Source organism: Prosopis cineraria, unplaced genomic scaffold, assembly GCF_029017545.1.
Source record: "Prosopis cineraria cultivar Desert tree isolate PC_DT_omini unplaced genomic scaffold, ASM2901754v1 PC1, whole genome shotgun sequence".
Classification (NCBI taxonomy): domain Eukaryota; kingdom Viridiplantae; phylum Streptophyta; class Magnoliopsida; order Fabales; family Fabaceae; genus Prosopis; species Prosopis cineraria.
Genome location: NW_026555332.1, coordinates 7,150,212 through 7,176,987, shown reverse-complemented (window position 1 = coordinate 7,176,987; position 26,776 = coordinate 7,150,212). Strand labels below are relative to the sequence as shown.

General features: G+C 31.2%; 3 protein-coding genes across 4 annotated transcripts; 1 reads left to right on the top strand and 2 right to left on the bottom strand.

The window, feature by feature from the left end:
* Positions 1–2,974: 2,974 nt before the first annotated feature.
* LOC129295208 (mavicyanin-like) lies at positions 2,975–4,969 on the top strand. Its single transcript, XM_054933692.1, has 2 exons — positions 2,975–3,207; positions 4,455–4,969. The coding sequence occupies exons 1-2, from the start codon at positions 3,042–3,044 to the stop codon at positions 4,847–4,849; spliced, it is 561 nt and encodes a 186-aa protein (XP_054789667.1). The 5' UTR covers positions 2,975–3,041; the 3' UTR covers positions 4,850–4,969.
* A 220-nt stretch (positions 4,970–5,189) lies between these two features.
* On the bottom strand, positions 5,190–16,540 carry LOC129305366 (uncharacterized). 2 transcript variants are annotated; one of them, XM_054945413.1, is made up of 10 exons: positions 16,289–16,540; positions 15,587–15,680; positions 14,322–15,251; positions 13,638–13,762; positions 12,135–13,053; positions 10,452–10,976; positions 9,349–9,659; positions 8,735–8,833; positions 8,522–8,647; positions 5,190–7,432 (listed from the first exon to the last, which is right to left on the bottom strand). In XM_054945413.1, exons 1-10 carry the CDS (start codon positions 16,373–16,375, stop codon positions 5,642–5,644), a joined length of 5,007 nt encoding a protein of 1,668 aa, XP_054801388.1. In that variant the 5' UTR covers positions 16,376–16,540; the 3' UTR covers positions 5,190–5,641. The 2 variants fall into 2 exon arrangements, with proteins under 2 accessions (XP_054801388.1, XP_054801394.1); XM_054945419.1 differs by having other exon boundaries at positions 9,352–9,659.
* Positions 16,541–20,609: 4,069 nt separating this feature from the next.
* Positions 20,610–23,168, bottom strand: LOC129289288 (protein BUD31 homolog 2). Its single transcript, XM_054926068.1, has 4 exons — positions 23,010–23,168; positions 21,609–21,710; positions 21,343–21,530; positions 20,610–20,922 (listed from the first exon to the last, which is right to left on the bottom strand). The coding sequence occupies exons 2-4, from the start codon at positions 21,700–21,702 to the stop codon at positions 20,767–20,769; spliced, it is 438 nt and encodes a 145-aa protein (XP_054782043.1). The 5' UTR covers positions 21,703–21,710; positions 23,010–23,168; the 3' UTR covers positions 20,610–20,766.
* Positions 23,169–26,776: the final 3,608 nt, after the last annotated feature.

Below are 26,776 nucleotides of genomic sequence, written 5' to 3'. Positions count from 1 at the left end.
GTCATTTTTGCGCTTCAGCTTTACTTGAAAGGTCGCTGGAGACTCTAAACTCAATTATGGATTAATTCTATTTTTTAACTTTAAAGATTCATTGCATTACATTTATTATTATTTTTATTATAAAATATTTAAGTTTAGGGTGCCCATTGACCCTTTAAATAAAAGTTGAGAAGCAACAATGACTCTTATATTGATAAAAAATATTTAAAAAATAAAGGGACCCATTAATGACTAACGAACGTTAAATGTTTTTAATATCAGAGTGATAAAGGAGGGAATATTTAACGTTGAGGAATATAATTGACTCATATATGGTCCTTAGTGACCATTTTGATAAAGTTGATAGATAAAAATAATCTTTTACCCTATATTTTAATAGGGATAAAGTTAAAAATTTATTGAATTTTTAGATAAAGTTAATAAAATTTAAGTTTTTTTTTAATTTCGGTGAAAATACTAGAAGTGACTTATAAATAGAACTGAGTGAATACCACCTTAATTAAAAATGCCTTATAATTAATAATAAATGGAGGAAGCAATTATATTTTGCACTAATTAAAATTTTCTTAATATAGGTGCCATAACCTTGCACAACAATATTTGTGTAGGGATTTATGGTTGAAGGTGGTATGAATTGTAATGGACACTAAATTTCTTGATTTGATGATATCATATGATAGAAAGTGAAAAGTCAAACCAATGAAGCCACTTGCCATGCAATACAGTTCAACTGCTCAGTGCTGACCACCTAACTCAACTCAACTTCTTGCCATCCATTCAACTACCACCCTTCCCAATTTACACGTTATCAAATCAAGGGATGTGAAATTAATAATAACATATTAATTAATACTCCATACGTTGAAATATTTTGTTGCCTTACTCTTCATTTCAATTTAATGTGAAAAATGGCATTTTGATTGTCATCTTTTTTTTTTTGTTAATTACCATATGGCCAATGAGATGATGGTGCAAATTAAATATGATCACCAAATAAATATATTTTACTACCAATAAAAATTGATCCAATTATTAAGAATTTGATACTTATTAATCCACAAAATCGTAAATTAAAAAAAAAGTGAAGACATTATGAACAAACCATTTATTATAAGCATATTTGTAATCACTTTTTGAACTTATTAGAAGCTGCTATTGTCAACATCCTTAATCCTTCAAATCCCATCCTCTAACGTAATGAGACAACTAAAAAACAAAAGTTATTAATTGGAGCCAGCATTGTTTGCTGGCTGGACATATGCTTACTAGTTAGAAAAGGTTGATAATTACATATAAATCTCAGATTAAAAAAAATTAAAACTAATCACCCAAATCAATGACGACTTGCCAACATGGGGACAAAATTTGAAACCATAAAAAATATGGGAGGAGCAAAAACTAATTTCCACATTTTTTACAAAGAAATTTAAAAAAAAAAATACAAAGCCTTGCCCCCTGTGCATTCGTCACTGCCCACAACTGTAAATGTTGGAGTTTAATGTGTAAATATGAAAGCTTGATTTGTAAATGAGATTGAAGTAGTAATTAATTTGTTATTTAGGATCCAATTGTAATTCTCCCTTAAAAGAGGTTAAGCAAATGAATTCAAACATACATTTATCAATGACACTTAATTAAAAGTAATCCTAAAGTGTTGTGTAAATTAAAAGGGGTTGTATCAATGGTATTTGAAGCAAGGTATTGAATTAAAGTAGAACTAAAAGGTTCGTGAAATCCAATTCATTTAAATTTTTTTAGATAGTAAAAAAAAAAAAAAGGTGAAGCTCCAAAACCCCAAAGTGAGGAGATGGAAAATCTTAAAACTCAGGTGTAGGAATACAAAACAGTAAAACTTATTATTAGTGAATAACCTAAAATTTCAAGCGTATGATAGATGCAAAATGCTAAAGCCCATACGTTAAATTTATTATTTTTCATGAGCGATGCATTTGTCACCCCCATCACAATGTGACTCTGCCACTCAATTAATTAAGGTTTCATGAACAGAGAAATCATAGTTGGAAAAATTTACCCAAATCACACAATTTGGATATCTTTTAAAAATCTTTCTTGATCTAAAATATAAAGTATTAGATAATTTTTATATTTTTTTTAACTATATACCCCTACTTCATTTATTATTATTTTTTTAAAATCATGCATTAAAATTTTTATTACTATTTATATAGGATGCTTGGTGAGGGTATAAATGAAAAAATATTGACATTTTTAAGAATTTAATATCTTAATTATCATTATCCATGAATCATGAATCATGAATTAGTTAACTACTAAAAGCCAAATGGAAATTTTGAGAGCTGGTTGATTCATAAGAAAACTTATTTTTTTGTTTTGACTAAATAAAGTGTACCATTGATTCTCTAACTTTATATGAGGTAGTTTTGTTTCTCAATTTTATAAAGTATATTTTTAATCTTCTAAACCCGTTAGTTTCAATTAATTATTTTTTATATCAATCATCATTATTTTTAAAAATTAAACTTATTATGTTAACATTTAAAAATATTTTGTCAATATTTAAAAGTTTAATGTTAAAATTTTTTAGTTAATAAAACTAACAATATTAAAATTAAATAATTAAAAAGACATTTTATAAAATTAAAGAATCAAAATGAAACCTTATATAAAATTAAACAACTAAAGGTACCCCTTAACTCTCTCTCTCTCTCATAATTGTTGGATCCAAACAAGTAAATGGAAATTTTCACTTTTTCCGAATAATCCAAGAGGGCCAAGATATGACAGGGAATTGCAATTCTAGGTGGCTGTTACAGCAGATTAGTGAATATCTACATTTCATTATTATTCATACCTAATAACTTTACGTGGAAAAAAGTCCAAACAAATAAATAAAATAAATGAGTGTGATCCATTAATTCAGGAGTTAGGTGATCTAATCAAGAGCAGCCCTCAGGTATTTAACTGATACACATTTGTGTTTGCCTGCTGATAATTCATCGATATATCAAACATAGAGAATTCTTCCTGATATATCATTAAGCCTGAATCAATTATAAAAGATGGCAAAGCTGATGATGATTGTGGCTTTGCTTTTTCATTTTGGTTTTGTTATTATGAGATGCTCAGCCACAAACTACGTTGTCGGAGACAACTCAGGTTGGGATATCAGTTCAAATCTTGGTACCTGGGTTCAAGATAAGAAATTCAACGTCGGCGATGTTCTTCGTAAGTACTGTTATAACTTTGTTGATCTTCTGAAGCAGAATTTTTAATTGATCATTCACAAATCTTAGAGGGAGAATGGGAGAATGACAGTTAGTTTCAAGAGATAGAATTAATAGTAGTTATGTTCATGATAAAAAAATTTTAAAAATAAGTTGTTGATATTGACTCAAATAATATAAATTTTACGAGTTTTAATTATAAATAATTAAATTTTAAATATAATTCTTAATTTATAATTAAGATTCATTTTTAATTTGCAATTGAGTTAATCAATGTTTACAACTCATTTTTCAAAAAGTTTCATCAGAGACCTAATTATTATTAGTTCCCTCATTTGGGACATTTGCTTTCGTTTTTCTAATATTATTTTCAAATTTAGTTTCTTCAAGATTGAAGTACATCGCATTTTATCATTATATTTTTGGGGCCACCGTTAGTTCTCAAAATTTATGTGAAATTTTAATTTAATTTCTTAATTTTATAAAGCATCTTTTTAATTCTCTAATTCTAATACCATTAGTTTCAAATAAATGTATTTGTGCAAATTATTTTTATTTTAAAAAATTAAACATAATATGTCAATATTTAATAATATTTTATCAATATTTAAAATTTTGATATGAAAATTTAATTTATTGTTGATGAAACTAACAGTATTAAAATTTAAAAATTAAAAAGATACTTTATAAAGTTATGGAATCAAAATAAAATATTGTATAAAATTAAAAAACTAAATGTGTATTTTAACATATTTTTAAAATTTTTAAACTAATGTGTGAGCTGTCTCATTATATGGAATGTATGAAAAATGAATCATCTTATTAATGGTTTTCTTTTATAATGGTGCGATTTGTTAAAAGCTTTTATATTGTATATAAATTTACTTAAAATTCAATACCAATGTGAACTTCAACATTATAACTCATGAGGTCTATTGGAAATATAGAAAGTCCGTTTTATAACTGATATACTTTTTATACCGGTTAAAAAAAATCCTTTCTACAATAGTAATGTATGGGCTAACATACGTAAACTATTGTAACACAAAAGAAGAAGATAAAGCATTGTAAAACATTTATAAATTAACAAACTATATTGGAAGAAGAGAATTATGCATGGTTAAACTGAGTTTATCCATGACATGGTTCCTGACATGTCATCAGGATTAAATGTAGGTTGCTTTTCCTATTTATTTTGATTTCTTCATAGAAAAAGAAAAAAATATGATTTTTTTTTTAATTTTGCAGTTTTCCAATACTCATCATCTGATAGTGTGGATGAGGTTACAAGAGAAAACTACAAGACATGCAACACAAACAAGGTTTTGGCAACTTATGGCAATGGGAATACCTCTGTGCCATTAACGAAACCTGGAGACAGGTACTTTGTGAGCGGCAACAAACTGTATTGCCTTGGAGGGATGAAGCTCCATGTTCATGTCCAAGGCAACAGTGCAAATTCCCCGGCTCAAGCCCGGGCCAGGTCAATGCCAGTGGCCGGTCCGGTCAGTGCTACCTCCGGGAAGACCACAGCATCCCAAAAAAACACTCCTCTCATAAACGGGGCTAAGAATTCTGGAACGGACGCTACTGCTATGTTAGTTCTCATGGTGGCTTCTGTTTCCTGGATTTTCCAGATTTGAGTATTGTGAACTTGTGACGACTTAATTGTGATTCATATTTGAGTGTAATATTGTTTAACAACACAATAATGATGATGATGATGATGATTTGCACTTGGAAGGCTGAAGATTTGTATACAACACGTATTTGTCTATTGCTTAGGAATGCATCTAAGAGCAAAGAACATATACTGAAGAGAATGAATCTTCTATACAGCTAAAAGATTTGACAATTACTTTAAAAAAAAAAAATTATCATGAGTACGTTTAAACATAGATAACATTGTAAATGTAATTATTTAATATTACACACCTTTAATTTGCTCCAAAAAAAAAATGTTACATACCTCTAAAATTTGACGATTGGAAAATTTATCAGCAGAAAGAACACGTACATTGACATATAAATGGGTACATGAGCTCAACAGAAAACATTTGTTCACGTTCAAATTAAATAAACAATCAAGAAAAAAACAAGATCAAAATATTAGTATAATCTATTTCTTATGGGAGGAATAATATATCCTACAAGTAAAATGTCACCAAAACTTCAGACCCACCCAACGGAACTAACAAGCTAGCTGCCCCAAATCGCACTGTACAAGTGATGTTAGTTCACACCTTGTATAAACCAAGTCTTCGACATTCTGCCAAATGCTAAATGCTATTCAAACTGAGGGTGGTTGTCCAATACAAAAAACCTACGTCCGGGCCTCCAATTGAAAGACTAAAAACTGGCCCAAAAGGAACACAATTGTATTGACCCTACCATTAACAATCTGGCATTCTAGGAAATAATAGTGTGCTGTCAAGTTAATCAAGTTTAATACTAATACCCCTTTTTTGGGCTGCTTCAATAATATCACCTGCATCTCCAATATCCTTGTGTAGGTTGCAGAAGGATTTCCACAACCGTACAGAGAATGGATACACTGATAGAGCCCTTCCATAAAACCTCTCAGAAATGGCCTCAATGCCCATAACATTGTCCAGCAGTAAGCCAGCTTCCACCCAGACATACTCTGGAGGTACTGGGATGGCATGTAAAATTGCATTGACCATAGCTGAACAGGCCCAGAACAAGAGACTGGCTGATGTTTGATCAGCACTAGCAGGATTGAAGCCTTTGCTCAAAAGCTTGCAGACAGAAATTGCCAATTGGAAATTGGAGGGAACCACCTCCAAGATGGCTTCAACAAAATCTACCAGTTCTTTTGGATCACTGAATGTTTGAGGTAAGAGTGATGAACCATACCAAGACTGAAGAATCATGTTTAGCACTGAACAATCGATTGAAACTGGACTTAATAAGTTACTAATATGCTGCTGGACTCTAGGCTTCTTGACATCGTCAAAAAGATTTCTTGTTATCAGCTTGGGAGCTATGAAATCCTGAAAGGCACGATCATTATACATCTCCAAAATTTTCTTGATACCACCATTAGGACCATTATCTTTTAGGCATGATGCATCACTGAGAAAAAACATTGCATGCTTTCTCATTCGATTATCTAAACCTCCAAAATTGGCAGCTTTCCTTGCCTTGTCAATTGCTATGCAAGCTTCTGTTTCATCATTCTGAAAAAAATTATAAAGAGAAAGATTAAGAAATCCTAACATTACATCCATCTGGCTAAGACCAGAGCTTGAAGTGTCTGGAAATGATTTTGAATCAGGTCCCAAAGAACTACAAGAATGATCACCATATGTAGTATCCATTTCTCCATTATGGGATTCCTGAACCTGCCAAGCAGATTGAAACCATCGGACTGTAATTTCTTTGGCAAGATCAATTCTTCCATGCCGGACTGCATTTTCAATGTATTGATTCCAAATGCATTGGATTCCAGGAATTTCTTTTGGCCATCTGCTAATGGCTTCCTTGAATCCCATGAAATTGTCAATCCCATTCTCATGTTTCTTTATATGAACTGATTCTAGAACCAACTCAATGCTGCCAGGGTACAACTTAACATATTTATCCAGCAAGCTCCCTAAACATTCCAGGTTATCCAGTGCAACCATGCATCTAATATGATTGAGAGCAAAAAGTTGAGCAGACTTCAGATTAACTTCACTTTTGGCTGATTCATTATAGATGCAAGAGTCAACGGATTCAACAGCTGTTTCCACAAGTTTAACAGCCATCTGTTTATCTCCTTCTGATAAATGGATAACTGGCCATTCAATGTCAAGATCTTTCTCACACTCAAACTTTTGTATGATAGCATCAGGCAATTTCCTGTACATAACTAAGTAAATACAGCAAATCCAGAAGATACATTTGTCAGAAAAAGTTAAGCAATTTAGTATATCTGAGAATGACAGATGATGGAGCTCATGGGATTTTGTTGCATCAGGGAATACTCCATAACTTCTCTGAATGGCCTTCTCAACATTTCCGGACATGCATAAACAATCCATCATCTGCAGAAACAGGTCTAAGATGCATGCACTTGTATGTATACCATCCTTGACAGCAGTAGATGTATTCTGACAGAGTGCCAAGAGGGCAGCATCATAGGCCACCAACCGTTCATCAAGCTGTGTCCGACTGTTAATGTACATTAGCCATAGTACATAAGATCCCTCATTATGCTTGACCTGACAAACAATAGTGAGATTTTCCATGGAAAGCTTATAATCAGTTCTCAAAAAGGAAAACTAACATTCTATTAAAGAAAATAAATTAGAACAAAGTATGGGCAAAGGAGGAAATGGGCTTTTTTCTCAGCAGTCCCAAAAAAAGGGGTAAAGCATTTCACTGGATTGTACCAACACTACAAGATAAAAAGATGCGGAGAGTAAGGAACAGCTTTCTACAACAATTATCTCATCCTAAAGATGTTATATCGTTCTTCTAAGTAGTGTATCTAACTGTGGTAGGAGATTTGCCAAAGAAAGGATCTAGGAGAATGTGGAGCAGACCACACTTGGGAACCATGTTGATGAATTCTGCAAGCTATTTGTCCACTGAGGACATCAATTAACGAAGTAAGACTTGTCGAAGTTCTAGTATAGTGGTTGTGTGACTAACTGATTAGGTGGGCTGTGATGTAGTGTCTAAGCCTAGATCTCTTTTTGTCTTCAAGTTGATTATAATAGTCAAACTTCTACGTTCTTCAGTTTGAGGGAAGTGATTAGAAACCTAGGACAAGTCCTGCCAAGAAAGAGGCCAATCAAAGGATTAAGATTATTGGAGTTTAATATTATCTAGGTGTCTTATAGTTATCCCCTATATCTATCTCTAAGAGTTCAAGACCCAAAAAAAAAAAAAAACGGAGAAGTTCACTAAACTATAACACTAAATTTCAACAATCAGAAAAGTTGTGCATGATATATGCGCCAGAGAACGTATAACTGCAAAGAATTGGAGTAAAATGTGACATAGCACAAGACAGAGAGTCATTATTGTAGGCTTGCTGCAGTCAGATGGTCCCAAATAACTTACCATAGGGCTTGAGAAGGCTTATATCAAGAAATACATATCAGCATCAAGAAAAAGAATGCAACCAATCCAAAAGTGCCCAACAGGTGTGATTTCTGCTGCCTATGACTAATGTCATAAAAACGGAAAACATATACTAATTGTTTCAGTACATTTCCAGTGTTTACTATTCCTATTTAAATATAGGGGTCTCTATATTCTCAAAAGTTCCTAAATCTCTAGCCACGTATAAGTAGAAAATATACCGCATACAAGTACATGTCATCCTTTCCAGTTGGCTTCAAATTTCCATAGTAAATCAGCAGATAAACAATCCAGATAACGACAGATGTTGGATCAGTCTCTAAAACTCTAGACAGCACAGATAGAGCCTACAAAATCCAAAATTTGAGATGAAGAGGAAAGAAATACAAGAATACAATCATATATCAAGTCTCCCAAGGTGAGACAACCGTTACCTTTCTCACACCCTCTAATTTATTAATTTCCTGGTTGAGAACAAGAAGTGCCCTTTCAACAGCTTGTTCATTATCAGCAAGAGCCTGTTCACTTTTATTCTATTTACACAATATATAAATAGGTCAGTTTGACTTGAAGGAACTTAGAAATCAATTCAAATTATGTAAATTCATTTCCAAGTTATGTCACACCTGACAGAAGGCCAGGATTAATGTCAAAATTATATTATAGTCCAAAAGAATTTGTCTTTGTGTAAAATTTGAGACTCATTTTCCTATAAACAAGTGTTTTTCTCACTCATTCCTCACTGAAGGCAACGTTGACTAGCTGACCAAAATCTTGGCAAAATTTTTTGGGCCGTTTCATCAAGTAAAAAAAGGAAAAAGAAAACAAAGCTGCACCTGTTGCTATGCACAAATACTCAAGATATGAACGTGCTTATGATATTTGAGAAATTTCATATGATAAAAAGCAGGATAACTTTAATTTTGAGAGGGACAGAGTTGATAAGCTTAGAATGAAAGCTATTTGAAGAGAATATAACTTAAAATGAACAGATATTGCAATGCATCACAAGAAAGGAAAAATGAGCTTGAACTTATAAGCAACAAACCACCGCTCTTTTCCACTGTAAATAAGAGAATTGTTTGTTCCAGGTCCCATGGACTTCAATTCGTTCACCACCATGCAAGAATCGACCATCTTCTTGTAAGCCATTTTCAAGCAAATTTGAAGTAGCTAAAGTTATACTGAAACATTTCTGCCAGTACTGAGTATTTCTACATGTTAGGACAGATTTATATACAAGTTGCTCTGCTCTCAAAACATCTAAGCCGACAAGATAAGTTGGCAGAATTGCAGCTTTGTGACTTTTGGAAACTTTTGTCGCACTTTGCTGATGCAATGTTAATCCACCTAGACAATCTGCCCAAAAAAAAAATACAAGGAAAAGAAACCATGAAGGTATTGTCAACTCAATTCTTGATCTCTGCCAGTAAAGGTTCTAGTTTTCCCAAAAGCATTTTTTAACTGAAGGAATGACAGTCATCATTTGCAAAAGATAAGTAAAAAGATTTTGGCCTTCCAATGATACAGCCTTCCTCAGTTTAGCCCCCCCAAATTTTAACCATCTTATCTGAGTCTTTGAAAGAATGTTATCTTCAATATTGTTGCCACTGTAAGCCTACCAATGGATACGCTAATTATCCATTTCTCACTACAACACAGAGACAAAAAGATCATACAACTCAAGGTAGTCACAACATACCATTTTTTGTGTGTTTGCTGACCTTTTCAGAATGAAAATTGAGGACTGAATAGCCACGTTAGCTACACAATAACCAAGTTACTTGCCTCTACTAATGGGTTTATGATGAAGACTGAAGACAATATTAAAGGAAAAGTAATCTTTTTGTTTAAAGAAAGGCAAAATACTCTTTGAAAGCCCGAAATAAGGCATTTAAACTCTGAGATCAAATTGAGACAATGTATTATCTAACATAATGGTTCACTATCAAAAGTATTATTCACTACTTATCCAACCTGTTAGCCTACTTATCTCTGATAAACAATACTTTGTTACCTTGTTCAGCTACCAAGCACATCATATAAAAAACAGATACTAATCCCCACATACTATCAAAATGTTTAAATACTAAAAAAAAAAAAGGACAAAACAGAGGTTTTAAATCACCATTTACCATAATTTTTTCATACCTGCATCATCATTATCAGAGTGTTGGTTCTGATAGCTTTCGTCATTATAGTCCTTAATATGCTGCCAAGGACACTCATCATTGTTGCATTTACCTCGGAGTTCATACATGCAAAGTGGCCAAAATGGATCAACAGCAGGACTGTAGCTATAAGAGCTTTCTTCTGAAGCTAAATTCCAACCAGCAGTAGGCATTGTCATTGCTAACATACTACTACTCTCTGTTCTAATAGAACCATGACAACTATTATTCTCATTTTTACCAACATTAACAGGGAACCACTGATTTTTACTCAGTAAATGTTTCGAATTTAATTTTGACATTTGCTTCAGGTGACCAAATGCACTCCTAAAAATCAATGGTGATATCTTCATTGCACCCATTGAGCGGTGAAGTTGAAGAGCAAGAGACCCTTGATCCCTTGAAGCAGCACTGCAGTTGGAAATCAAAGAAGTTTGACAAGTGTTTTGCTGACATTGAATTTCCGCAGGATCCAGATAAATGTTGCTTTCATGACTCTCATTACCTAGAATTAAAATTGAAAATTAGACATAAAAATATATGCAAAAACACTTGTGTGGTGATCAATACTTGATGGTCTAGAACCAATATCAACTACATCGCAATTGAGAACAACAATGCCTTTGACTAAGCCCTAAATATTAACCAATACATCAAGATGTCAATGGCTTGCTTCTCTGCAACAAACAAACCAAGTAGGTCCAACATTTTTGCAAGGTAAAACACTACAAGGCATAGACAATATCTAAAAGCCCTTGCAACACTGCTTTGTTTTCAATTGAAATTTAATGTTTCGAGCCAAAATAAGTTTTAAGGGGAATGGCACTTAGGTCCCCAAAGATATATTTAATGACAATTAGGTCCCAAAACTTTTTGCTGAAAAATGAGTTGCAAATATCATTTCAGACAGTTGCAAATATAAGAGTCTTCATTACAAATTAGGCATTTAAGTTTTACAAGCCACTTTCATTGATTAGCAATCAAAACTTTCATATCTTCATCTGTCTAAACCAATATTTGCAACTCATCTTTCAAAAATATTTTTGGGATTCATTTAACTTCCATTAAATTCATATTTTAGAATTTGAGTTTCATTTCCCCTAAATTTCAAGCATGGCAAGAGCATATGAAGCTCAGTGATTATATCTAAAAGACAGCTTTCAAAATAAATTAATATCAAGCATCACTAGAAATGAGAAAAGCAACCTACTTTTCCCCCTTTTTGTTTATCTTTCACAAATGGACCAGCCTTGTCTTCTTTTCTCCTTATTTGTCTAATGATATTAGACTAACTTGAAAGCAACGTTAGAGGACTACCCAAGGAACCTGTTTGTGAAAACTCTTCAAGTACATAATTTTAACCCAACAAAAATATTCCATCAAAATCACCTCCCAAAAAAGTATGCCCCCAAAAATTCTATAGAAATGCAAGAAGCAATCCCACCTCCAAGCTTTTTAGAAGCAACCAATGAAAACCATCTACTGGAATTCCTCCAAGAATATACTGTTAATCACTTAAGGCAATATTTGTCTATCTATACAACAGTCAGTAGATTTATCAAATGCAAATCAAATATCAATTTCACACTTCACGAAATTAAGTTACATACAACAAATAGGCATCTATACACATACATGGGCAAGTTCTATTGGAAAAAATTACCTCTAAAAGTGTTATCTTCTGCTCTAGATAACGGAACAACTCCATCTTGTATCTGCCTATGCTCGTTTTCAAACCCTCGTTTGGCAGCCAGCCCTAGGTTGTTACATGTACTGTGACTCTCTGAAGCTCTTGTCCCTAATCGTGCAAAAAGCTCTGACCTTAATGCTGCTTCAAGAAGCAAAGAATCCTGAGGATCCTCAGTACTAAGTCTAGCATTTGATGAAGTATCTCTGTCCATTAGGCTGGCATTAGAATATTGCTTTCTTTGATTTACAATGCCGTGATCAGTAGACACATGTGATGGAGACATCTCTTCATTATCATTAGCAGATGCATCTAATTCATCAGAAGGAGAATTAACTCTGTCTACAGTATTATTGGCCATTCGTGGCAATGGCTCTGAGGTACTGGCATCTGGTTCACTGCAAGGTTCAGACCCCAAATTCACTCCATTCATACGGTGATACATTGTATTGGAGGGTCCATTGTTGACATCTTGATTAGTTGTATCAAACCCTGGCTGGTTAACATCATTGAATTCAGTCAGCCCCTGACAACTTGACGTGGGTATTACATATCCATGTCTAGGAAGGTAATCCAGCCCTGAATCAAGATGTGCATGCTGCCCAGAGGACCAAGAAAAACCAGAATTGTTTAAAATTAAAGATTTTAACTTGGCTGAATACATTTCCCTTTTGCGGAGAAGATTGGTGCAACGACCATTAGCCTCAATCAAAGCCCTCTGAGCTTTCAGGTAAGCTTTAAGAGCATTTCTTTCTTCAACTTCACACCTATGCCTGTGCTCTTGTGCTTCCTCCAGTTCCTTGTCAATGAATTCTTCCATTTCAAAAAATGAATTTAAATCTATGTTGCTATGCTCTGAGTCATTTGCATGATCATTAAAATTGTTTAACAGTTCCTGAATGAGAAGCAAAGAGAGTCGATAACAACAAAGGTTAGAGGCGTGACATATATCGAAATCCTTTAATCAGCAATGTGGACCACAATAACAAAACCTGAGTTGCATTGTTGAACCCCATTCCTGTTATCTCGAGATAGCAGTTTCTACTTTTCAGATTTTTAGCATTTGTGACTTTATTCAAGGAATTTGGTGCATGAACCGACTCAATAATATTCCACATTGTTGAAAGAAACAGAAGCATCACATACAGATATTCCAAAATCAAAACAATGTGCAGAAGTAGAAACACTGGGGATAAGATCTAAATTTTGTCTATAGGTGCCTCCAACTCTTATTAAAATAACAATGAAGAGGGGCTGCATTTATAAACTAAACAGATCCAGTTATCACATTATAATCAATCAGTAGAGAGAGAGAGTCCATTTATAGTTTTCTAATCGCAAAAGACTTCTGATCAATAAACTCGCCAAAGAACAAGAACAAGTGTGACAGTCAATAACTAAATGGAAAAGGCAGCAGTAAAGTTTTTCAGTCAAGCTGCTAACTAAAGAAAATGCCAGGTATAATAAATTATAACTTACTGTATTTGTTGGAACACTATTGGAGATCAAATTTGCTGGAAGACCACTTTGGTTGAAACTAACACAAGGGTCAACAAGCCTATTATGTTTGTCCATCTGGTTGCAATTATTGTTGACATAGGTGCCTGTACATTAAGATAACACCATAAGGTATTTTCAACATAAAGGAGCTTACAACACAATATACTGGAAGATAATTGGGCTAAGTTTCAATCAAGTAACTAGCACTTTATTATACTCAAATAATTCATTTCTTCCAATAGAGTCCAGCAATTTTGACAACAAATTTCACAAATTCTTATGACATGTCTATGTGATAATTTGACCAAAATGAAAAGAAACGCCATAACGAGTTAACCACAGACCGCACAAGCATTGACTTTTTTGCGCAACCCAGTAAACTTTTCCAGCTAAAACTTAACACTAGTGTCTATGCAAGCTGAAAAATGCCGAATGAAAAACAAATACATCCAATGTAAAATTACATGCAGCAAATAAATCTTCGCCAAGTCTAAAGTAACCCATCGAATTTGACATGATAGCCCCTTTGTATGATCTTATCATTAGAAAATAGAGTTCCACCACATTACAAAAGGCAATGGGTTATTAAAAGAAAACACTACTTGAAAGGCATTCCTTCTATTAATGAGGACGTATACAAGAAATATAAAGACAAGTACTTACCAGATCTTGGTCTAGATTGCATAGTTTGTGATGAAATGTCAAGACATTTGTCATGACCCTGCGATTTGATAACTAATGGCTCTCCTGTACATAATTGAGTCTCTTTCACACCATGATCAACCTTATTTCTCTCTTGTAGATTGCAATTTTCCAATGCAGACTCTTTTGCTGGCAACAAAGACTTAGTAGCAGGGACCTCTGGCAGATTTTCAATAGCTTGAGGGGTAGCATAAGATCTGCCAAATTTTAATCGTTTCTTATCCGGTTCCTTTGATTCCAATTGCACGTTCTCTGAATAAGCATATTTTCTAGCTGTGACACTCTTCAGTTTGATGGCATTATGATCCCTTCCCAAAGATGAAGGAGGCTCCTTATTTTGCTGGGCTGCCTTTAGCTTGAGCTCACTCTCTCGAATTGCAATCTGCTGTCGCAAGTCCTGAAGTTTGTTGTTATTTGATACCACCCCTTGCTCATTTTTACGCTCTGGCCTTGCTAAGTTTTTGTTCAAGATATAGAAATTTCTAGATCGAGATCCTTGACCCATTGAGAAGGGTCCAGCAACCTTAGAATTAGAACCATGAGTTTTGGTTGCTGATGAGAAAGATGTGTGATTTAAAGGTGATCTTTTGGGCAATGACTTGTTTACACTTCTAGCACCATTGACTAACTTGTATGATTTTGCAGAGGATAAAGCAGGTGGCTTCTGATTGTTATCCAATCTGGAAGCATTACCTTTAGATTCAACAGCTTTATCCTGTTTACCGTCTTCGGAATCACTGCCACTATCATCATCAGAGAAGCTTATCACGAGACTTTTATCACTGCCTGCATGAGCAGGCCACATAGAAGATTTAGGTGGTAATTGGTTCCTGTTAAAGCTCTTCTGAGAAGTTGATTGTATGGTTTTCTGCACGTGTATACCGTTAGAGCCTGCAGAAATATTGCGACAAAAAGGTCAACCCTAGTATAATATTTAAGACTGCAATTTAATTTGGAAGATGTGTTATAAAATAAGCTCGAATATGGTAAACACCAACCAGAAGAGAAGGAAATCTACATATCATACAAAAAGCACCAAGACAGCATTTACAACAAGCTACATTACAGTGATACGTGCAGTTTCCAACTCCATAAGTAAGATAAAACATAGTTAATGAGATTTTGGCATATTATCAACAGAAGCCTGGACGAGTCAGATAGCAAATATAGAGTTCCAAAAAGCAAGCACTTCAGCTTTCCTTTAGCTGACAGTTAGCAAGACTTACCACCCTGAACGCCCACAGTACCATTGAGGGCCTGAGAAACTGGATTGGACACTACTGCGGGGGAAGATTTTCCACGGGTGCAAGTAGGGACTTCCTGGTAGACAGAAAATACCCATTAAAATTAAAAAATACATGAAAAAGAAAACCAAATAACACATTCATTTCACCAAATGTTCAAAATAAGTATTGATGGGGTTGTCCAACTCTCGCATCTCAATTTTTTCCTGGATCATAGTGAGATTGAGGAAAGACACAAAAGAAGAGGATCAGGAATCCTCCTACCAAGAAAACAAAATTACAGAACAAGATCATAACTGGCAAGAAAATTGAAAAAACGGGGGGGGGGGGGAAATCCAAGAGCGCTGCCTGGTCCCAGAGATTTAAGCGCAGTTAATCTGAACCTCGGATCCTATAGTCGGCCCTCGTCGAGAATAAAACAAAATCCATGAAAAACTGATAAAAAAAAAAAAAAGAGCAGATAACTAACATGAACAACATATATGAACCAACTGAATCCACAAACCAAAAATAAAGTGTAACTTTTGCCATATTATTGCCACATTCCCTCGTTTCCCCAGAAATTAAACAGCAACAAATTAACGACACCAGAGGGGAAAAAGGCAAGTCGACGAACAAGAATTACAGTAAAAGAAATGGCCAACGTTGAAAAAATAAGATGACATAGGGTAGAGAAGACAATACGTCGCCGGAGGAAGACAGCTCGCCTTCTTCTCTGGTTTTGGAGGGCACGTTAAGATTGAGGATCTCAATTGCAGACTCCGACGCCATAGCCCGGCCCCCAAGCTCAACAGACTCCTCTCTCTCTCTCTCTCTCTCTCTCTCTCTCACAGCTTTTCTGCCAGAGAAGTAAAGCAACGCGTAGAGAATCGACGGCCAGCCCACTAGTCAACAGATTTATTTTTCTGTTCTCGTGTCCCTGCAATTCATACGGTTTCAACTTTGTACTGCTAATAATGAAGAGGGAAATATCATTGAAACAGTTCGGCAGCGTTTTAATAACAGAGAAGCATTATAAACATTGAAATATCATTGCACACCCTTAAAAATTAAAACCAATCTAAAAATAAGATTTTGGTGGAAAATACTTAATTAGCTTTATAAGTCTTGCTCTAGTGTAAATAATAAAACATTTGAATTTTGATAAGTTACTATGCATAATTTACAAGTGGGCCTTTATTAATAAATAAGTTATAAAAATTGATAAGTCTTGTTTAATTTTAAAAGTCTTGCTTGAATATAAATAACAAAACTTTTTTTATTACAATAAATAACAAAACTTTGGTTATTAGCAAATTACTATATATAATTAATAAGATTTGTGAACAAATTATAAAAACTAATAGGTCTGATTTAATTTTACAAGTCTTGCTCCGTATAAATAATAAAGCATTTAATTATTGACAAATTATCATATGTTATTAACAAACTAACATTTGTTCATGAATAAGTTATAAAAACTGACACACTTGGTTGAATTTTACAAACCTTATTCTAGTATGACTGAACAAAATATTTCTTTATTGATAAGTTATCATTCTGTCATAAACAATAAACTAGGCTTGTAAATTTTTTTACTAATTCATGAATGAATGTGTGTGCTTATTAATTATGTATGATAACTTGTTAATAGTATGTAAGTAAGACTGGTAAAATGTTATCAGAATAATTAGGTCTTTTCATCTAAAATCTTATTTTCATATGTGTCATAGGGAATGCAATGATATTTCAAATTTTTAGAATCTTTCTTTGATATTAAAACACTAGAAGAATCTTTACATGACATTTTCCCTATCAATAGACAACAACACTAACAACAAAAAACAACAACATGGGATTTAATGCTTTAAATTTGTTTCAATTATTGTATAATTTTTATCTCCTTATTATTTAAAAAAGAGATAGTTGGAGATATGAATAAGAGGATATTGATAAAAGTTATGTAGATTAATGAAAGGAAGTGTAATTATTTAGGAAGAAAAAAACTCTAATTTTTTTTTAAAAGAACAAAGTACCGCATAAGGAATTATATAGTTAAAATTAAACTAATTTATTTTCATTTAACTATATATATATAAAGTCATCAATATAGTTTATACATTAAGGTAGGGTTTAAATTAGTAGATTTGAATTTAAAATTTGAATTTTAAATCTCACATTTCAATTTTGTATTTTTTATTTTTTTTGTTTAAATAGTTTAAATAACAAATGTAGTTACTATGAGATTTGAAATAATAAAGATTTAAAAAGAATTTCAAACTACGAAAGAATTAATAAATTTTGAATTTAATAAAGTACAAATCCATAAATTTTTATGTCAAACAGGGAATTTGGTTCAATTACAAATTCATATATATCCAAACATATCATGAATTAATTTAAAAGTAAATTTGTGTTTTAAAAAGATTAAGATGACAATTTAAGAAATCATAGTGTAAAAAGTTGATAAAAATTAAATTTGATAAACTAAATAAATAATTGAGATAAACTTAAAGGAATAAAAGTTTTATTATCCCTAATAATATAATAATAATAATTTTATGTTGGTATATAGTTGATTTATATCCCGAAGGAAAAACCGCGCTGGAAATTGTCAAGCCGATACATTACATTCATTACATAATGTTTCATTCTTTTATTTTCTTTTTCTTAATTTGAAGAGATAAAAAGTAGACGTAAAAAATTACTACTTTTTAACTGTTATGTAAAATTAAAATAAAATATAATCACGAAAGTTTAGACCATTGAATTTTTTTTATAAATATAAAGACTAGAATTTGTCAAGAAATTATCTTTTTTGCAATATTTTAGAAATCATAGTGGAACAAGTTGATCAAAATTAAATTTGATAAACTAAATGAATAATTGAGGTAAACCTAATGAACTAAAAGTTTTATTATCCTTAATAATAATAATAATAATAATAATAATAATAATTTTACGTTGGTTTATAGTTGATTTATATCCCAAGGGAAAAAACGCACTGGAAATCGTGAAGCCGATACATTATATTCATTATATAATTTTTTGTACTTTTATTTTTTTCTTAATTTAAAGAGATAAAAAATAGATAAAAAAATTGCTGTTTTTTAACTGTTATGTAAAATTAAAATAAAATATAATCACGAAAATTTAGACCATTGAATTTTTTTATAAATATAAAGAATAGAATTTGTCAAGAAATTATCTTTTTTGAAATATTAAAAATTAAAAGGTATATCTTTTATAATTAAACTGTTGAATGAGATTCTAAATCTGCCCATAGTCTTAGTTACAAACTCTCCGAGTTCTATCCCACTTATAATTATAAATTATAAATTTATAAATTATAATTATAAATTATAAATTATATTATAATTATAATTATAATATCAATGATTTAATAATTATAATATCAATATTAAGTCATCAATACCTGCCTTTTTCATTATTTTTAAAAAATCTAAATCTAAATTATATGTCAAAGCATGACATGACAAGTTGACAACCCAGTAAGTGGATATAGATAATGCTCCGTTGACTTGTGGTTAGAATGTCAAAATCATTTTACAAAACCATTTTTACGAGACCGTAACATGTACATAAAGAGGGAGCGACATGTTATACCCCTCAAATAAAAGAAAATCTATGTTTATTTTTTATATTTATTTTTTTACATGAAATAAAATTTTAAGTGTAATTCATAATTTTCTTCTAAAATACTTGTAAACAATGAATAAAAGACTGAATGCGCTTGATAAAAAATGAGCAATCATTTGTATGCAAAAGACTGGAAAAATTGAAATAATAAACATTAATTGAAGGGTATAAATAAAAAAATATAATACTTTTTAGATATTAGTTAATTTTAAATTTGTTCTTGGCATTGTTTGTACATATATTATATAGTGCTTTAGCCATAAAGCACTATAGATATTAGTTACTTTTTAGATAGAGTTAGAATAAAAATACATTTAATGATTACGTTTTTTTTTATATATTACTATAAAGCAATTATATTTTTAATATTTTTTATTATTTTTATAAATATAAGTACATGTATCAAAAATATATTATATCCTATATTTTTAAAAATAAAAATATTGAAAGACGCATATTGGTATCCGTACATAGATTACAATCAACAAAAATATTTATAAAACACTTATTGTACACATAAAACACTAAAATTCCGGTAACCATATCATTTTTATCCACCTGTAATGTTCTCATATAATTAACCTTCCTATGTAAGTGCAGGAAAGAATATTAGGAGAATAAGAAGATTGATACTAAATCAAGGTTTTTTTAAATATTTTTGAGATAGTGAAACTTTTGTTCTCTCAAATTTATTTAAATCATCGATCTGTTTTTTTAAATTTAATTTTTATTAATTTAATCCCTTATATTTTCTTAAATTATCATGCTAGTTTTTTAAATTTAAAAATACAAATTTACCTCCAAATTAACATAATATATAAAACATTTTGATAACTTGAGATACATATACAGCTAATGAAATAAAAAATAAAGCCCACAGATTAATTAAATTTTTTCATCAATCTAGTCGTTTATATTACATTTTGTTCTTTTTATTTTTTTAAAAAAATTGAGTTTGTTTTATATAAATAATTACTTCCCTTTATTAATTTACATGACTATCTTTAATATTTCACTATTCATATCATTCATGTTAACATATTTTAACAACATTGCCTCCTACTTAAATAATAAAAACCAAATTAATAATTAGAATAAATTTAAAAGACTAAATCAATAAAAATTAAATTTGAAAGACTTAATTGCCCACTAAGACAAATTTGAAAAAAATTAAAAGTTTCATTATCATTTCAATATTAAAACACAAGAAGATGGGTACCAAATTTGAGAACCTTAGCTCTATTTTTTGATTAAAAAAAATTGAGAACTTAAATTATAATGAGATCTTAAAATAATATTAATTTTCTTATGAGATTTTTAGTTGTCATTCTCCCAAAAATTTTAGTTTATGTCAACCATGCAACGCTTGAAGTAAAACAAATATTACATGAGGTAATCAATGTTAAAGTACAAAGTCCTGTCAAATATTGCAGTTAAACTAAGTGGTTAGTTATCATGTTATCATCCTTACAACCTTGAAACAAGGCTAATTCGGATTGTAAACAAGAGAGACAAATCACCAGTCAGTCTCCACTTGCACAGCCCCTACAACCACAATGAACACATTCTATGACCTTCTCCTCCCTCAGTTGCTTGGGTACTCGGCAAACACAAGTGGTGGCAAAGTTGTGATCTCGTGGCTGCATGCACCTCAAGCAACATAAACGCTCATAACCAGGCTGCAATTTCAAACAAGGAAAGGGCTTATTAAGTCTAAACCTGGAAAGAATATGCAAATGAGTGAGAGAGAGGGAGACAGAGAGAAATATACGTTGAAACAAATTTCGCCTTTGCACGAATAGAAGTGCTAAAAATTTGTTGCATTTTCTAATTGTAATTGTCAAAAACTATACATTTAATCATAGCAAATGAGTTTGGAACTCTCATTTTCCCATATATTGTCCTTATCAAAATGATATTATGACTCAGATCATCTTGAATTTTTAATTTTTCATACTGTCAAGATATACATAACTCCACATGGTTTTAATGGGGATAATCAGAGTTTTCCAAGGGATAGCTCACAACCTTTAAATGCATGTTATAGAGCACTAAGCACAATAGAAATATTATCTATAGTAAAAATTCATGAGAATTACCTTCTTCCATTTTGCAATCAGGTTGCGATCAGCATATCCTTGATCTAAACAAAATTCATACAATTCCTTTGAAATTTCCTTCCTCCGGTGGTAAAGGTCAAATATGTAGCGGCTCTTCTGATGTGCAATCTTAAATATAGGCCACAATGTCTCACATTTTCTTTTACCATCATGTGGATCATTCTCCGCTGCCACAGAAATAAACAGTATAAAACAGTCCTGAAAACAAAATCAAATTTTTGTAAAGCATGCAAAACATATATTACCTTCCCTCATTTTTGCTTGAAGATCGCGAAGGGTAGGTTCAATTAATTCCCAGCCCTCAGGATACTTAACGCGATTTGTCTTTACTTTAGGCATTTTCCTATCTGTCAAGTGAAACACAACATTGGAAGGGCAATTGCCAAATTTTCTACCAAACGATACGTATTCTACTTAATATTTAACCAACATCAGAAAAGCTATCCAATCAGTAGTTCAGACAAAAACTATCAAGAAATAATCAGTCACCAAACAAATAGCGTTCAGCATTCACAAGAGAAAGACGGTTCCATTACTGGTACAAGTCAAACAGAAGTTCGCTAAAGAGAAGTCAATATTTATTGTCATAAGAATCATCACTCGTCTTTGGGTGTCCTTTACTCAGGATATGTACTAGCTTCATACTAATGATGATTAACTCTTCATTTGAATAGCTTACGCATTAATATTGACCTATTTAAAAGCATTGGGCCTCTCATCAGGTTTTGAAGCAATTGATCCTTTTTTTCTCTTGGAAGGAGTAGCACCTCAACTAGTTCAGTGATTGATCTCTAAGCATAGTATGTAAGCCAAAAAAATCATAAGTTCAGTGATAATGATTTAAATGATAATGAAGACAGAACAACAGCTTCTGAATAACCAAGTGTGATTTGTCAAGCTTAATCACTTAATAATGTAGTTTCATGATTTCTGCAGGTGATTGGAGTTTTACCAAATTGTGTAGCAGAAAAAGTATAACAAAGACTTGAAAGGTTTCAAAGTACATGGTGCATGAATGCATTACTCTTCATGGTCATTTTTCTTGAAGTTATTGTTTCTTTACAACCAATTGTGCATTAAAGCAGGATATCTTAACAGAATCCAGCACCTTATCCATGGCTCAGCAGCTGTTACAGCCAATGGGCATAGATCACATGGGACAGTTGTTCCCAAATTTAACACAAAAAGAAGATTTTCTGCACAGCTACTTACATAGATAATGAATAAAGGAAGGGACGGGTAGCAGAAAATAGCATCAATCACTATTTTCTGAATTTTTACTATATATTTATAGACGTCTTGTTAAAAACAACATCAACCTATTTTCAAGAATCTCATCTCAATTAAAGATTTTAAAAAAATGAAGACATCCAAGAAGTGAACATTCTCTCAAGGAAATTATTCTGAAGTGCATTATTCATTCTCTCAATTAACCAGTTTTCAATCTAATACCAGCAGGGGAAAAAAAAGAGAAACAAAAATCCAAGTTAGATCAGATGCACAAACAGAGCAGAGCAACGGACTAGCAGAACCCAAAAGTGAAACAGAAATAGAGTGAAATTAAATGGGATGGCCGAGAAAAAAGGCCAGCAAAAGGGAAGGGAAGGCTGAGAACGATGTGAAGAGGAGCAAAAGAAAAAACGCACCTCAATTAGGTCGAAGAAGATCACGACGGCGGCTAGATTCACGACCGACGATCACGACGGCGGCTGCTCTCTGCGGAGGAAATGGAGATCGAAGAAGAGGGAAGGAAAAGTTAGATAGGGTTGGGATAATGCTGGAAAAGGCCGAAACTGAAATTGACATTATTTGCAACAATGCCATTGCTTAAAATAAGAGTGTTCTAGAGATTTATGGAAAATAAAGCAACATCTAAATATGTTATCATAAAAAATAAAAAATCATTTTTCAAAATGTAAAACATTGATTGAAAATATTTTTATTTTAAAATATGAAAATAATTTTTAAAAGTAGAAATTAAAATGACCCTGCACTTTCTTTTTTATTCTCGTTTTCATATTTTTTTTATTTCACAAGGACTATTTTAAAACATATAATCAAATGATTAAAAAAATTATCAAAATAATCAATAGTAATTAGTACTCCCTTCGCCTCAAATTATAAAGTATTTTTAAAGGAGTTTTTCCGTCTCAAAATATAAGACATTTTGAGTAGACTAAGGTTCCATTAAATGTATCATTTTTAATATTACCTTTTCTCTCTCTATAATTAATTTTTATCCATTTTTTAATGTATTAAATTATGAATATTTTTAAAAGTTTATATTTTTATTTTAAAAAAATAAGATTGTTAAATATATTTAATGAGATTTATTGATATGTAAGATTTCATTCAAAAGTGTTTTATAATTTGGGAGGGAGGGAGTAATATGGAAGGAATGATTGGCCACAAAAAAGGAAAAAAAAAAAAGCTGAATGGACCCTCATCCCTTTATATAAGATAAAAATTTTAAAATATGTTTGTAAAAAAATTTACACTAAGAAAACCACTTAAATTAAATTCGATAATGTCAAAAATAGATATTCATAAATTAAATAAAGCTCATTGAAAATCATGCCAAATCCAGATGCATCGAGAACCCACGACAGAGAATAGATGAGAGAATAGAAGAGTTTGAGAAAATAGTGAAAATAGAAGAGTTTTTTCTGTTAAGAAAGAATGAGAAGGGAAAGATGAATATGAAGAAGATATTTAACTTATATGTGTCTCTTTCTTATTGCATTTTTCATAAGGACAATTATATTGAAATCCCACACAAAAAAATTAATTACTGTAAGATTCATTAATAATTGATTGTGTTGTCAATGCAGTATTATCAATTCAATTTAGTTCAGTTATCAATAGACCTTACAGTAATTAATTTTCTTGTATGGGATCTAATTGTAATTCTCCCTTTTTCATATATGAAAAGCACTTTTTCACTAAGTTGTCTGGTTGTAATTTAATAAAATTAAGGGTAAAGGGACAAAAATATCCACAAAGTAATCAGCCACAGACATCTAGTATTTTAAAGTGAGGAAAAGAGTAAAAATATCTACAATATTACATGGATGGATGTAAAAATAACCAGGCCGTTAACTTTGACTTAACACTATTAACTTTGATCGTTAAATGCTGAATATGCATGTCACATGTCAGTCTTTGTTGACGTAGATTAATGAAAAGGTAAAAATATCTATAAAATCATCAGCCATGAGCAAAAAAACCCATGAAATCATATGTCAAGAACAAAAATATCCATAATCTTACCAAAATTGGTGCAAACGTGAACAATTCATCCAATCCCTTAAATGTTGATCGTTTAGCTGACATTTAAGCAAAAATTGACTTTTTTTTTTACTAGTGTAGACAAAAAATATTCCTTGATAAAATTCTTTAGAGATTAATTAGTCGTTGTATGAATATTATGTGAGAAAATGTCATTTTAACTAAATATCAAATTAAATCACTTGTTTCTTTGTAACAATGATGACGCATTTGAAAATTTTGAACCAATCACGAATGCAATTGTTTAAGATTGTGACAATGTTCTTAAGTTAAATGTGCTCAATCTTGATCTTCAATTTTGTATAACTTATCTTATTATGTTAAATCTCAAGTTTTGTAGATGAGAAAAATGAGTGGATAGAGAGAAAGGAAGGGGGCAAAATACATGACGATAGAAGAAAACCATGTGGTATTGAGTTTGATAGATTGGTACTTATACAATGATCGATCAACATTTGTAAAAATTCATTTGGAAATAATTTTTGTCTACATCAGTTAAATGGTTAACATTTAAAAGATTTGATAGATTGATCACTTTTGCACCAACTCTAATAACATTATAGGTATTTTTACTCTTGATCAATGACTTCATGGATATTTTTGCCCTTTTCTTTACTTTAGAATATTGGGTGTCTATAGTTGATCACTTTGTGAGTATTTTTGTCCTTTTACCTTAAAATCAATTGTGCTTTCTAAAAGTCCTTTTGGAATGAGGTAGATGTAAAAATTTAAAAGCTTCATTATGTTACTTTCTAAAAGTTCTTTTGGGATGAAATAATATTAAACTATATATTTTTTATTTTTATTATTTAATATCTTAAATTTTATGTTATTTTAATTTTCTTTTCACATTTTGTAAACACTTTTAATATATTATGTTTGTATAATAAAAATTACAAATTATAATAAATTAATATAATTTTTAATTATTACATATTCAAAAATACATTTTAAAAATATAAATTATCATTAATCTAAACAACTTTCAATTTATCATACTAAACTTTAAAAAAAATATCTAAACACAGATTTCATTTTAACAATTAACTTTCACTAAATTAATTGTTGTTAAATAAACTTTTAACAAATTAAAAACTAAACAGACACATAATATGAGTGATCATGGTAAGTCCGATTTCCTTAAAAGAGAATGATTACAATATGATATATCAGACTAATTATAATGTCTTAAAACTAAAATTTTAGTTAAACTTATTAAACTCATAAAAACATATATAAAAATCTAATAACACTGAATATTAAATTAAATATTTATATAGAAAATCCTAAAAAATAATTACAAATGGGAAAACACAATTATCATTTTTTATAATTTTATCAATTTTGCTTATAGTTTGTGTTATTTTTTTTTAATATTTTCAATTTTTATAATTTCAATAAGATTGAATAAAATTTATTCCTTAAATCTTTATAATTTAAATGCTTTCATATAAGAACTGAAAACATTAGAAAAAATTTATAAGGATTAAAAAAATTGATAAAATTATAAAAATCAATCATTGCATTTTACCAAAATCAATTATCAACATGAAAAGATAAACAAAGGCTAAAATACATTGAAATCACTAAGAAACTAATCAACGAATCTCCGCGTATGAATGATACTTTACATTTCGGCTAAATCGCGAGAATAGGGCCATCAGCCCATCACAATGTGATAATGTCTATAACAGATTAACAGTTTCACCAAAAACAAAACGTTAGTCTTACAGCCCCCTATAAATATATGATCTCCTGACTCATGCTCAAATTCTCGATGCCAAAAAAAAAAAAACCCTAATTAAACTTAACATAGCTTAAACAAAAACCCAGTAATAATAAACATAAATTGCTACACAACCAAGTTCTTCCATACATTCACGCCTTTACAACTTTTTATATTTTCCCCCCACTAAGAGATCAGATAGCTTTGGAAGCTCCCCAGGGATTGCGGGGGATCCAACTCCAATTGAAGCACACAAACTCAATAAAATACATGACAAATATTCCTTACTATGTCTATAGATATCTTAACCCTGCAATAATTTGCAGATGGAAAATCCTTCAAAAAATGAGAAATCTGATTTTGAAAATTTAAAACAACCAAATTAGCATCAAAGATACT